A 13,492-nucleotide genomic window follows, 5' to 3' on the forward strand; every position below is an offset into this window, starting at 1 on the left:
TAAAAATTAATAAAATGTTGTGTTTAGACATCCAGTTTTTTTTAATGTATGAGTATTAGATCCAGCTACTTTTTTATAGTCTCTTATTTTATTAGTTTATATGTAGAATCTTTGAGGATTTCTGCATAGAAAATTATAGCTTCCCTACATATTTTTCTCCTTTTTAAAATTTTCTAATCCTTTTTATTATATTTTACTTTCTTTTTGTCATCACACGCTGGCTAGATCATTGAGAAAATTGTGCGTAGTGATAGTAGGCAGTTTCATCTTATTCCTTATTTTGAAGGCAGTGCATCTAACCTAATACTTATAAGATATGCTTTTTGTTTTTGTTTTTGTTTTTACTGAAGTGTAGGTGATGCTAGTGGTAAAAAACCCATCTGTGAGTGCAGGAGATGTAGAGATGTGGGTGCAATCCCTGGGTTGGGAAGATCCCCTGGAGAAGGGCATGGCAACCCACTCCAGTGTTCTTGCCTAGAGAATCCCATGGACAGAGGAGCCTGACAGGCTACAGCCCATAGGGTCACAAAGAGTCAGACAAGACTGAAGCGACTTAAAGCACATAGTTGATTTCCAAAATTGTATTAATTTCAGGTGTACAAAATAGTGCTTCAGTATTTTTCTTGATTATATTCCATTTAAAGTTATTGCAAAATAATGAGTATATTTCCCCGTGTTGTACAATATATCTTTGTTGCTTATTTAATCTGTGTATAGTATTTTATGTCTCTTAATTCTGTACCCCTATCTCGTCCCTCCCGTTCCCTCTGCCTCCTGTTAGCCACGAGTTTGTTTTACTTTCTTCTTGTCTTCTTCGTCATGGGTGGATCGACCCTATGTTCGTGGGGTCATTTCTGGGCTCTCTGTCCTGAGCTGCTGATCTGTGTGTCTTGTTTCTGTATCTACCATGCTGTTGTGATTACTGTAGGGTTGTTGTATAATCTGCAGTTAGGGAGTATGATATCTCAAGCTTCTTTTTTCTCAAGATATTCTAAATTTGAATCTCAACTGTAAAGCCTTCCATGTTTCAGGGAAGATGTTAATTTTAAATTAAATATGTGATTTCAAAGATAGGACATTCATGTGGCTCAAACTCAAAAAGGTGTTTAAAAGAGGTAGAGGAGCTACAATGAGAAATACACTTCCAGTCTATCATCTATCTTCCTATTCACTGTTGAATTTTTAGATACCTTTTTATTTTCTTTATGCAAAAACATAGAGATTTTATTTATCTCTCAGTTTTCACAGCAGCATATTATACATAATATTTATCACCTTGAATTAAGTTTTAACTTAAAATTTTCTGGTGATGATTCTATTTCATTCATACATAAAACTTTTTCTTTCTTTTTTTTTTTTTTCGATAACTTCATGAAATTCCATTATATACTTGTACCAAGATTTAACTACTCTTATGTTGATAGTATTTGGGTTGTTTATAGTAATCTTTTGCCATAACAGATAGTTATTATAAATAAGCTTGTGCATGCATTGTTTCATACTTGTGTGAATAGGTGGCAAGGTTTAAAAACCATATTTAAAAGCAGTAATTATGAGACTGTATGTGTGCTAAGTTGCTTTAGTCTTCTCTGACTCTTTGCAACTTCATGGACTGTATAGCCCACCAGGCTCCTCTGTCCATGGGATTCTCCAGACAAGAATACTGGAGTGGGTTGTCATGTCCTCCTCCAGGGGATCTTCCTGACCCAGGGATCAAACCCTTGTCTCTTAAGTCTCCTTCATTGGTAGGTGGGTTCTTTACCACTAGCGCCACCTGGGAAGCCCATACGTGAGTTTTCTAGAAAATAGAAAATAGGTTTTCTATTTCTTCTCAACTTAGTTTTAGTAAATTAGTTTGGTTAATTACATTTTTCTAGAAATTTGGCTTTAATCCATTTTGAAGGTTTTTGTAATGAAGTTGTTCATGATATTCTCTTATAGTTAAAAAATCTTTTCTTTGTACCTTTGCAGATAAGTCTAAGGTTAGCTCTGTTCTTTCTCAAGATTATTTTGGCTTGGGGTATTTTGTGTTTCCACCTAAATTTTAGAGTTATGCATTCTAGTTTTGTAAAAATGTCATTGGTATTTTGGTAAGGATTGCATTGCATTTGCAGATTTGTGTAATATGTTCATATCATCTAAATTTTGACACGTGGTATTTTATCAAAGTACTCTTATATTTACGTTTGCTACTTCACTGATCTTTTAAGATTTCTGACCTACTATTAATTAAGAGAAGTATGTTGAAATTAGATGTGTCAGCTTTTATAGTTTAACTAATTTACATGTGTTATCTACTTCTAAGAAAATATAAAAGATGAGGCTTAGATAAAAAAGCATTTTAAAATCAACCTTTATGAGGCACAATAACATATGTACTACTAATTTTATATATATATTATGAATGTTTACTGCTGCTGGTAAGTCGCTTCAGTCGTGTCCGACTCTGTGAGACCCCATAGACGGCAGCCCACCAGGCTCCCCCGTCCCTGGGATTCTCCAGGCAAGAACACTGGAGTGGGTTGCCATTTCCTTCTCCAGTGCATGAAAGTGAAAAGTGAAAGTGAAGTTGCTCAGTTACACTTTAATATAAGTTTTAGAAATGTTAAATCTTGGTGGATTGACTGTACACCTGGTAATACATTTGTCCAAAAATTTATTGTATCAATAATATAGCTCATATCTTCTTAGAAATTGAGAACGTTGTATGCAAAAGAGGTAGAGGAGAATTTGCTTTTTCTTATTAGTGCTCTATTAGATTTGTAAATAAAAAGCAAAATCTGAGTCTGATTTTCTTTAATTTCCTCTCCCTGGGGTGGTAGTACAGTGTTTAGGCTTTGGAGCCAGATAGATGTCTCTTTTAACTTTTAACTTTGTTACTTACTTGCTAAATAATTCTTAGTTAGGGCTCTTGATTCTGCCTTTTTAACAGAGACGAATGAACTGTGGTTTGAAAAAGATAGTTAATTTTCTCTGACACAGAAACCTCAAGTTGATATGTGGGGCAGGGGTATAATAGAAAACAATTAAAGGACACATACCACTCCCGAGATGTTGTCCCTGCCTGCATTGCTGTGATGATTTCTTCCTATCACATCCTCATTGTGACCTGTAAGGTGGGAGAAAGCAGAAGTAGAGGTAGCAGCTTCCTTTTGAAGGCTTGACCTGAAAGTTGCACTGGAGACTTCTGCCCATATCCCATCACCATAATTAAGTAACCTTGCCAAGACTGGGAAAAACAGTCTTTGATTAGTGACTATATGCTTGGCTACATCTTTGGAGAGGGGAACAAGTTTTATTTTAAAAAGGCAGAAAGGAAAAATGTGAAGTAACCAATTGAATGATTCTGTAAAATAGAGATAATCTCCTATGCATTTTGGTTGTAAGAATTAAATCAGAGCATGGACATAAATCATCTAAAATGGTACCTGACACAGACTAAACATTCAGCAACCGTTAGTTTACTTTTTATCAGGAGCTGTTCTCTGAATCATGGCTGTTCTTACTTACCATCTTCTGGAATTCAGTTCTGTTGCTCCCCAACATTAACACAATATGTTAATTGTAATGCTTTTAATTTAACATTTACTTGTCAGTGTATATAATCTCATTTGATATAATAATTAGTTTATTAAAGTATTGATTAGAGTCCTAGATGTCATGAGTATTTCTTTCCCCAAATGCCAAGCAGAACCATACTGTTAATGTTTTCCTAAATAGCAATATTTTGTGGCATCTTTTCCAGGTCCATGATACGTATCTCAAATATAATTTTTTTTTTTTTTTCAAAAATTTCACACACGTGATTTCATATAGTTCCATAATAATCCTTACTTTTCTTTCCCTACCCCTATTTGCCATCCCCTGTTCCGTCTCCCCACTGGTAACCGCTAGTTTGTTCTCTGTACCTGTGAGTCTGCTTTTTTTTGTTTTATTCACTAGTGTGGTGTTATTTTTAAAAACAGTTTTATTGAAGCGTACTTGACATATAAAAAACTACATGTAAAATAAATTGTAAAATGTTAAAGTGTACAATTTGATAAGTTTTGATATGTATTCATCTATGAAGCCATCACCACAGTGAAGATAATAAACATAATCTGTCTCCCCCAAAATTTTCTTCATGCTCCTTTATAATTTTTCTCTCCCACCCCTTACCCCCATAGCAATTACAGATCTGTTTTCTATCACTATACATTGGTCTGTATTTTCTATATTTTTATATAAATGCAATATATAGTTTCAAGTATCATTTTTAATAGCTGTTTGTTATTTCATTGTCTGAATGGGGCCATAATTTGTCAATCAATCCTCTGTATTAAACATTTAGGTTGACTTCCCTCCCCCCAGCCCTCACTTTTATAAACTGTGCTTTGATATATTTATTAAGATGCATATACAAGGGTGATCATTTGGAGCTGTGTGTCCATAGATTAAATTTCTAAGAGTATATTGCTGAATCAACAGCTGTGGTACCTTTTGAGATAATATGGCCAAACTGCCCTCTAGACTAGTCAGGTGACACTCTTACTAGTTCTTCGTCAAATCATTCCTTCTCCAAGAATGAGCTTTGTCATTAGAAAAGAATCTTTATTAAAAAAATACTGTAGGACAAAATCAGTATTTTTTTCCCCACTAATGCTGTGCTTGGGGAATACTTAGGGGTGTTCTTTCTCAAATCCTCTTCCTTCCTTACATTTTTTTAATGAATAACTTAATGGAGGCCTAGTTTATGTAAGCTGTTAATGTCGTGTTTAATATGAATTGTTATTCTAGTTGGTTTATCTAAATAATTGTCTTGTGCTCTTTTTAAAGGTTTGTTATTGAACTCTGTGAACCAATTCAAGTAAAACAGTTTGATATTGCAAATTATGAATTATTTTCTTCTACTCCTAAAGACTTTCTGGTTTCTATCAGTGACAGGTAAATTCTAAAGCTGGTTTCTATGGAGTTAATATTGGATTTTCAGAATAAAAATTTTAAAATGGGTCATGTTTTAAAACTTTAATTATTTTGTTTTTTGTTTCAATCAACTTGTATCCATTTGGAAGAACAGTAATAATACTGTTGTAGGGTAGTCATTTGTTAGTTTACTTTCATTAACTTATATAGTGCTTATAACAACCCTCTGATGTTAATCCCTTATGAGATGAAACAGAGAGAGATTAAATAGCCTATCTAGGTCACGTGATTTGTGAGTTGGACAACCAAGATCCAAACATAGATCTCTATGATTTTGAAGTCCTTACTTTTAATTATTATGCTGTATTGCTTCCAAACATTTCTTTAAAAAGTTATTAAAAACATATATGAATATTTCATTTTATATCATTTTATAGCATATGATTTTGTTAAGGTTTATTTTAAAAACTTTGGTATATATGTGTGATTATAAGGGAAACATACATTCTAAGGAATTTGGTAGAGAATCCCAGTTCTATCAATGAAAGATACTGTATTAACATTTTAATACGTTCCCTTCCAGTCTTTTATACACATTTATATGTTTATCAGATCAGATCAGTCGCTCAGTCGTGTCCAACTCTTTGCGACCCCATGAATCTCAGCACGCCAGGCCTCCCTGTCCGTCACCAACTCCCGGAGTTCACTGAGAGTGAGTCTCAGTGAACTCAGTTCAGTTCAGTCGCCATCGAGTCAGTGATGCCATCCAGCCATCTCATCCTCTGTTGTCCCCTTCTCCTCTTGCCCCCAATCCCTCCCAGCATCAGAGTCTTTTCCAGTGAGTCAACTCTTTGCATGAGGTGGCCAAAGTACTGGAGTTTCAGCTTTAGCATCATTCCTTCCAAAGAAATCTCAGGGCTGATCTCCTTCAGAATGGACTGGTTGGATCTCCTTGCATAGTTCTATCAAAAATCAGTTTTGATGCTTACATCTTGAGAATATCCTTTTTTTTGTTTTAAACACATCGTTTTTAATAAATACTTGATATTTTCCTCCAGATGGAGGTATTTGTTCATTCCATAAATGCTTTTTGAGTGCCCGCGATGTTACCATGTAGGATGCTGTTATTTATTTAATCCTTCTTTTATTATTGACTATTAAGAATTTTCTGTGGTGTTTCTTCCCCTACCCTACATGTAGCATTGCCTATATACAGTTTTCAAAATGATTTCTGAAGATCTCTTACTCATTTTTCTTTAACTAACTTTGCTCAGATCATTTCCTTTTTCCCTAAGCCGTAATTTTCTTACCTGTCAAATGAATGTGTTCAGTTATGACAAGTAAAGTGTATTTTTTTAGTGTGATAAGAGAATACTCATTACTTTGAGGGATTCTCTAAATGCTGTAGTAAAGAAAAACAGTAGTTTGGGGCTTTTACATTAGATTTCCTTTAAAATCGGAAAAGCTGTGTAAGTGCTGTGAAATTCAAATATGATAGTAAATGACTTTTTCTGTTTCCCTTTCAACCAGTACTTATGCTTTATATCATCGCACACTTCAGTTCAGTTCAGTCGCTCAGTCATGTCCAACTCTTTGCGACCCCATGAACCGCAGCACGCAAGCTTCCCTGTCCATCACCAACTCCTGGAGTCCATCCAAACCCATGTCCATTGAGTCAGTGATGCCATCCAACCATCTCATCCTCTGTCGCCCCCTTCTCCTACTGCCCTCAATCTTTCCCAGCATCAGGGTCTTTTCAGATGAGTCCGCTCTTCACATCAGGTGGCCAAAGTATTGGAGTTTCAGCTTTAACATCAGTCCTTCCAATGAACACCCAGGACCAGTGTTCTCCTTTAGGATGGACTGGTTGTATCTCCTTGCAGTCCAAGGGACTCTCAAGAGTCTTCTCCAGCACGACAGTTCAAAAGCACCAATCTGAGCACACACACACTGGTACATAAAGAGTAGTACCTCATCCTTCCAAAACACTCTCTTGGCTACTTTCTGTTTTAAAGCCTCCAGTTTACTTGGAAGCCCTCTAAAACTCCAAGAGGCACTCCTGGTTCTTTTTGTCTTCTTCTTGTCTTCTATTTGATAGTGTGATTTTTCAAGATAGTCTTTCTTCATAAGGAGAAACCTGTCAGAGTTTAGTTGGAAAAGAAAATGTATTTATTCAACTTGATGCTTAACTCATATTTAAACTATGTTAAGTGAATGTGTTACCTGGAGAGGGGGAAAAAAAGTACAAGATCTCATTTGAAAATGATAGGACCTCTCAATGTGTGATTTATGATTTTCTAAAAAGGAATGTTAATTTTTTTTTTATTTTCTAGATACCCTACAAATAAATGGATTAAGCTGGGTACTTTCCATGGTAGAGATGAGAGGAATGTCCAGAGTTTCCCTTTAGATGAACAGATGTATGCAAAATATGTGAAGGTAATGTTTATCTTTACAGAACTGTGTTCTATAATGAAACATACCTATTATTCATACTTGATACCTCACCTATTTAGAAATAAGAAAAATTAAGAGGAAATGTATTGCTGTATTCCTTTTAATAAAATAATTCTTTCTTGAATATATTATTTTATGGGACAAATACTAATACATTCCCTTTTATGTAACTGGAAACCTAGGCTGGTTTTTTGATATCGTGGCTTTGATGAAATTCCAAATTATAACTCTTAATATTTTTGAAGTCTTGATATAAAATGTCATCTTTATAATATTATGTTTCTTTATATTTTAAAACCTGAATCAGTTACTCACTGCTGTCTTTAAAGCAGGTCTGGTTTCTTATCAAAATCTGATTCTGAGATTTCTATTTTAATGCCCAGTTATTTTTCATTATAGCTTTTTGTCTTTTGTATATTCAGGTGAAATATTATATGTCTAGGTAACAATTTCAAATAAAGTTTTAACCATTTAAATTCCTGCTGCAACCTAAATGTCCATTGACAGAAGAACGGATAAAAAAGCTGTGGTACATATATATGATGGAATATTATTCAGCCATAAAAGAGAACAAAATAATGCCATTTGCAGCAACACAGATGGACCTAGAAATTGTACTGAGTGAAATAAGACAGAGAAAGATAAATATCATGTCATATTGCTTATATGTAGAATCTAAAAAATGGTGCAAACGAACTACTTACAAACAGAAATAGAACTACAGATGTAGAAAACAAACTTATGGTTACCAGAGGGTAACGTGGAGGGTAGGAGGAGAGATAAATTGGGAGACTGGTATTGAGAAATGCACACTACTATACATAAAGTAGGTAACTAATAAGAACCTACCATATAGCACAGGAAACTCTTCTCAGTACTCTGTAATGACCTGTATGGGTGAAGAATCTAAAAGAGTGTGTATAAAAGAGTGTATATATATATATATGTATGTGTATATATATATATGATAAATTTTGCTGTACAGTGGAAACTAATGCACCATTGTAAATCAACTATACTCTAATAAAAGCCATAAATTCCTACTGCCTCTCTCACCAGTCTTGAGGTGGAATTATCTACCAAAATAGAATTATTATCACTCTTGAATTTAGACAAAATATGGGAATTTCTTACTCCTTTTTACTTCTTCCTTTTTTTCTTTATGATACTATAGCCATACCTTAAAGTACAACTGTGTTGTTAGTAAGACCTTTTGGAATGACAGCAGCTCTGATTTTCTTCCTAATTATTTCTTCTTTAAATGTGAAAACTTAAACCTACCTACTCGTCTCTTGGGATTTTACTTTCTGTGTCTTTTGTAAGCATGTATTAAATTGGCTTCTGTAAATGGGTAAACTTGTAGTATTCCTACTCTCCATATAAAAATATTTTTATAAATATGCTGTTTTTAAAGTACAGTTGATATTTTCAGTTAATGATTCAACAGTGTTCAGAAAAATGATGATACATTTTCAGTTTCTTTTTAAAGTGAGTTCTGAACCAGTTTAATGACCTTTTTATGTAGCAGTTTCTATACTGTAATGCCAAAAAAAAATACATAAAATACTTTGGCAGATGATACAATACCTGATTTTGCAATGAAAACAACTCACATGTTGTGAAATAGTTCCAAGAATCATTCTTTATAGAGTCTACTTTGTTAATAACAGAACATTTTATTAGTGATAACAGAAAAATCCTATATAAAGCTCCCTACTTTGTCTTCTTTATAATGGGAGACTATAGAGCATTTTGATGACTGGTTTTCTTAAAAGCCCTATTTGGTAGATTTAAACCTAAAAGCAAAAAACATTTACTTCTGATTCTTATTTTATATTGATAAATGTTATATAAGTTTACCTGAGTTTTGCTCATCCCAAAAGAATTAAAACCCATATTTTAAAAAATGCTTTTTAATAGCTTATATTTTAAAAATGAATTGATAAATATCCTCTAGTTCTATAAGTTATACTTAAAATAGCAGTATGTCAGAAATCCAAATTTTCCCCCAAATAGTTTGTATATAGTATTGTGCAAGAATAAATATTATTTTTTATTATGTTAATCTTTTTATCAATATGTATGTTCATTAGATACGTATAGCCACATATAGGTATCAATGTATTAATATGTAGGTATATACATGATAACATTTATAATATTTAGTGTAATATAAGACAGGTTATTTCTAGATATGCTTTAATTACTTTTAGAATGCTTTCAGATCTAATGGATAAATAAAACAGCAGCAGTGGATTTTAGGTTAAAGTTAATTTATTTCATTACAGTTGCACTATATTTTCTAGTTGTGATGGTAAAAATAAATGCAAATCATTGCTTTGGTTTCTGCAAAGAAATGAGTACTACAATGTTATCCATCACAGTATATTGCTTTCTATACTTTAATTATACAATATAATTTACAAATATTGAATGTTGCTTATGGCATGTTATTCAGACTTCGGAACTGATTTCTTTTTCTTTTCCTTTCTCTTGCTTCAGATGTTCATCAAGTACATAAAGGTTAGCAACCTTCTCTTTTGCAATATTGAATAATAGGGCATGACATATTATTGCATGGCAAAGCAAAACTTTACAAATACTAGTTTTGGGGAAAATTAGGACTTTATTTTTAGAAATACTGTAATGAAAAAACAATATTTTGTTAGATAATTTCACATACACTGTGCTGGCTTGCCATTTTGTGTGCTTTTATTCTTTAGGTGGAGTTGGTATCACATTTTGGATCAGAGCACTTTTGTCCATTAAGCCTTATAAGGTAATACAGAGCAAAAATATTTACGGAGTGGTTTAAAAAGAAAAAAAGGCAACATAAAAATCCCAGTATATTTAAAGTGAAGAAATCATTTGTTATTACGTGAGATAACACCATAAAAAAGATACTGCTAAACCTTTCTTCCTTTTGCATACAGTTTAGAAAAGTGTAAAAATTTAGATAGGAATTTGGCATGTATCATTTCTAATTTTTTTTGAGAATTTATATTCATAATTATATTTTTGAAAAAAGTATTTTAAATTTTTTATGCTGAACTATATGTATTTTGCAGTTTCATTTTGTATCTATCAGTATGATTTGATAATGACCGTAATAGTATATTTCTGATTTCTTTAAACTGCTATGTAAGTTTCACAATCTGAATAAACCACGATTTGTGAATCCTCCTTAAAAATTTTTTTTTCCTTTGTTAGGAAAAAAGAACCTTCATTTTATATGTTCAGTTTAGCTTGCTTGATATGATGATAATAAATGGAAACATTTTAGGCCAATAAGTCATTGGCCTATTAGTCATTATATTTTTAAATGCCTTAAATAGATTAACATTGTAATGAAAACAGTGGATTGAGAAAGTCATTGTTTTTGAGTTCAAAGTTAACGATGCTCAAAACAACCAAAATTATTATAGTTTGTCATTTATTATGAAGAGATGAGTCTTAATAAGACATTAATGAAAAACTTCAATGAAATTGTTGTTAACAGGGTTTTTGGCACTAGCATGGTGGAAGAATATGAAGAGATTGCTGATTCCCAGTATCAGTCAGAACGTCAAGAACTATTTGATGAGGACTATGGTGAGTGATTTTTAAAAAGTAACTATTTATGTATATGTTTTTGTTTTTTAAATGGGTAAATGTAGGTCACTTAAAAAGACTGCCATGATGATTAGTCTTTAGTTTATTCCTTGTTTTTAACCCTAGTAACTAATTTTCTCCTAAACCTATTTTCTAAAATAATTTTCTGCTTGTTGATCAGTTATTTGACTTGAAACTCCCTTTCATTACCCCAGTGCTAATAAATTATGGTTATATCCCTATGCCAGGCCCCAAAGCCTATTACTCAAAGGCAACTGACATAGTAGAATTGAGCATGAGTTTCTTTGATTTGCCTTTAGCCTAAGAGCAAGCAAGCAAGCATATTGAGGCATGAGTTTTTGAGAAATTCCCATGAGCCTGCAGAGGTCAGAGAATGTTTTATGACACCTTCCATTTCTATTTTGTTAAGTTCTTGTTTTAAGATGTCTTAAACTGTAGTCTGAAAAATCTAATTTTTGCATTCCCTAGTTTTCCCATAAGTGAAGTCATTTACTAGGGGTTGGTAAACTACACTGAAAGCTTGAATAAAAGTCTTATAAATGTGATTAAAATTTTTGCAAGCAGTAGAAATATATTCTTTGGTTTTTATCTGTTTGATAAATGGTTTATGAATTTCCTTTTTTGTGAATGTGCTTTGGATGTATAATGAAAACTGTAAAATTGTTTTGTCAACTGACTTGACATAATTTGTGCTTTTAAACATATCATCTGAGATAATTCTCAGCATAATTAACCTTCATTTTCTCTCTGAACAGATTACCCACTGGATTATAATACTGGGGAGGATAAATCCTCAAAAAACCTTCTTGGTTCTGCTACAAGTGAGTATTTGGGGGTTTTTCTAGTCACTATTATTAAAGTATATCTCAACTTCTGTTTCCCGGCATATGTGAACATTTTGTTTTGAAGTTTAGGGGGCTCCTTCTGTCTTAGTGTTGAACTTTGAGTTGAAATCAAAGAATACTTTTTTAAAGTATTTTCATAGGAATAAAGTAGAATATATGTAAACAAAGAAGAGAGGCAAAATGCAAGCATAGGTCGGTTCTTTTACAAAAATGAAGTAGTTGTATTTTTAGGCAAGTTCCTTAGAGTGAAGAATGGGATATGAATTTACTTGGGGAAAGAATTGTTAAAGAGGTCCTAGACCATATAAATAAGAGCATCTAGGTAATCATACTTGGTAGGAAAGGAGTTTATTTTGGAAGTGGTACTCATCAGTGAAATCCTACCAAATGAGGATTTGTTAATGTATGGATATGGTTAGTTTCCTGATTAATTATAAAGCATAAAGGCTGTTCTTATTCATGATAATGGTGATTCCCAAGCAGTAACAATAATAGTGATAATAATACACTCTTTGTAAACTGAAAAAAAAAAGGACTAAGATACTAGTTGTTTAGCTTCTTGTCTTGCCAGCCTATTATCTGAACTTATAGATAGGCTAGCCAAGTAGACTCCTGGAAAGACCTTTACCGACTGACAGTTTATTTTTACTGTTAGAATGCAGGTAGGTGTATTTTACATTTGTTATTTTTGGTTAGTCCCCCAAAATAAGGACTTTTTATTTGGAGGTTAATAATTGAATTTAATGAAAGTAAATCTTAGTAACATAGAAGACGATTTGTGCGTTTTTATTTTACTCTTGAGTTGTTTGAATCCCAGTCTGTCTATATTGTCTTCATAGCTTTTTAAGGTACTCAACCAGTAGTACCTATACTTAGGCAGATATTTGGGTGACTACACTATATGAAATTAAGAGTCACTTGTCTTTCTTCTCATCTTTTATCTTTTTCCCTTTCTTCCTTTCTTGTCCTCTCCCTCTCCATAGAAGACTATAGATTTCAGTGGACTTTCTTAGGGAATAGGAAAAAGAATGTTAAAAAATAACTGCATAAAGGGAATGCTTTTATGTAATATTTAACTTTGTTATAGATTAGCTTAATATATTTTTACTCTGTTGCTAGTCAACTGACTTTTTAGATATTATTGATTACTTTTAAGTGTATCCTTAGCAATTTCTTGGAGAAGGCAATGGCACCCAACTCCAGTACTCTTGCCTGGAAAATCCCATGGACGGAGCAGCCTGGTAGGCTGCAGTCCATGGGGTCGCTAAGAGTCAGACACAACTGAGCGACTGAGCGACTTCACTTTTCACTTTCATGCATTGGAGAAGGAAATGGCAACCCACTCCAGTGTTCTTGCCTGGAGAATCCCAGGGACGGTGGAGCCTGTTGGGCTGCCGTCTGTGGGGTTGCGCAGAGTCGGACACGACTGAAGTGACTTAGCAGTTAGCGATTTCTGCTGATGATAGCATTAAAAACAGGTGCCTCATTCGCTGCTATGGGATAGTTTTTTAGAAATGAGACAATGATGCTATTTTATTTAATTGGATGTTAAGATGTTTGTTCTTGTCCTTAAATTTGTAGTTTAAAATTTATATTTTAAATTAAATATATTTATTTATATTTAATATATTTATATTTAAAGTTTATATTACGTAATAGTCATCATATCATAATTC

General features: G+C 33.1%; 1 protein-coding gene across 6 annotated transcripts in view; it reads left to right on the forward strand.

Annotated features, from left to right (window-relative positions):
- Positions 1 to 13,492, forward strand: part of SUCO (SUN domain containing ossification factor) — an 89,467-nt gene that overhangs the window by 40,701 nt on the left and 35,274 nt on the right. For 5 of the 6 annotated variants that reach the window (XR_003514913.1, XM_027564837.1, XM_027564838.1 and 2 more), the window contains exons 10-15: positions 4,816 to 4,923; positions 7,236 to 7,341; positions 9,862 to 9,882; positions 10,083 to 10,138; positions 10,859 to 10,950; positions 11,727 to 11,792. Coding sequence is in view for 5 of the 6 variants with exons in the window: in XM_027564837.1 (XP_027420638.1) it covers positions 4,816 to 4,923; positions 7,236 to 7,341; positions 9,862 to 9,882; positions 10,083 to 10,138; positions 10,859 to 10,950; positions 11,727 to 11,792 (449 nt within the window). In the remaining variant the exon portion in view is untranslated. The remainder of the gene's footprint in view (positions 1 to 4,815; positions 4,924 to 7,235; positions 7,342 to 9,861; positions 9,883 to 10,082; positions 10,139 to 10,858; positions 10,951 to 11,726; positions 11,793 to 13,492) is intronic. The other variant, XM_027564840.1, reaches the window with a different exon arrangement.

Source organism: Bos indicus x Bos taurus, chromosome 16 (assembly GCF_003369695.1).
Source record: "Bos indicus x Bos taurus breed Angus x Brahman F1 hybrid chromosome 16, Bos_hybrid_MaternalHap_v2.0, whole genome shotgun sequence".
NCBI classification, from domain to species: Eukaryota; Metazoa; Chordata; class Mammalia; order Artiodactyla; family Bovidae; genus Bos; species Bos indicus x Bos taurus.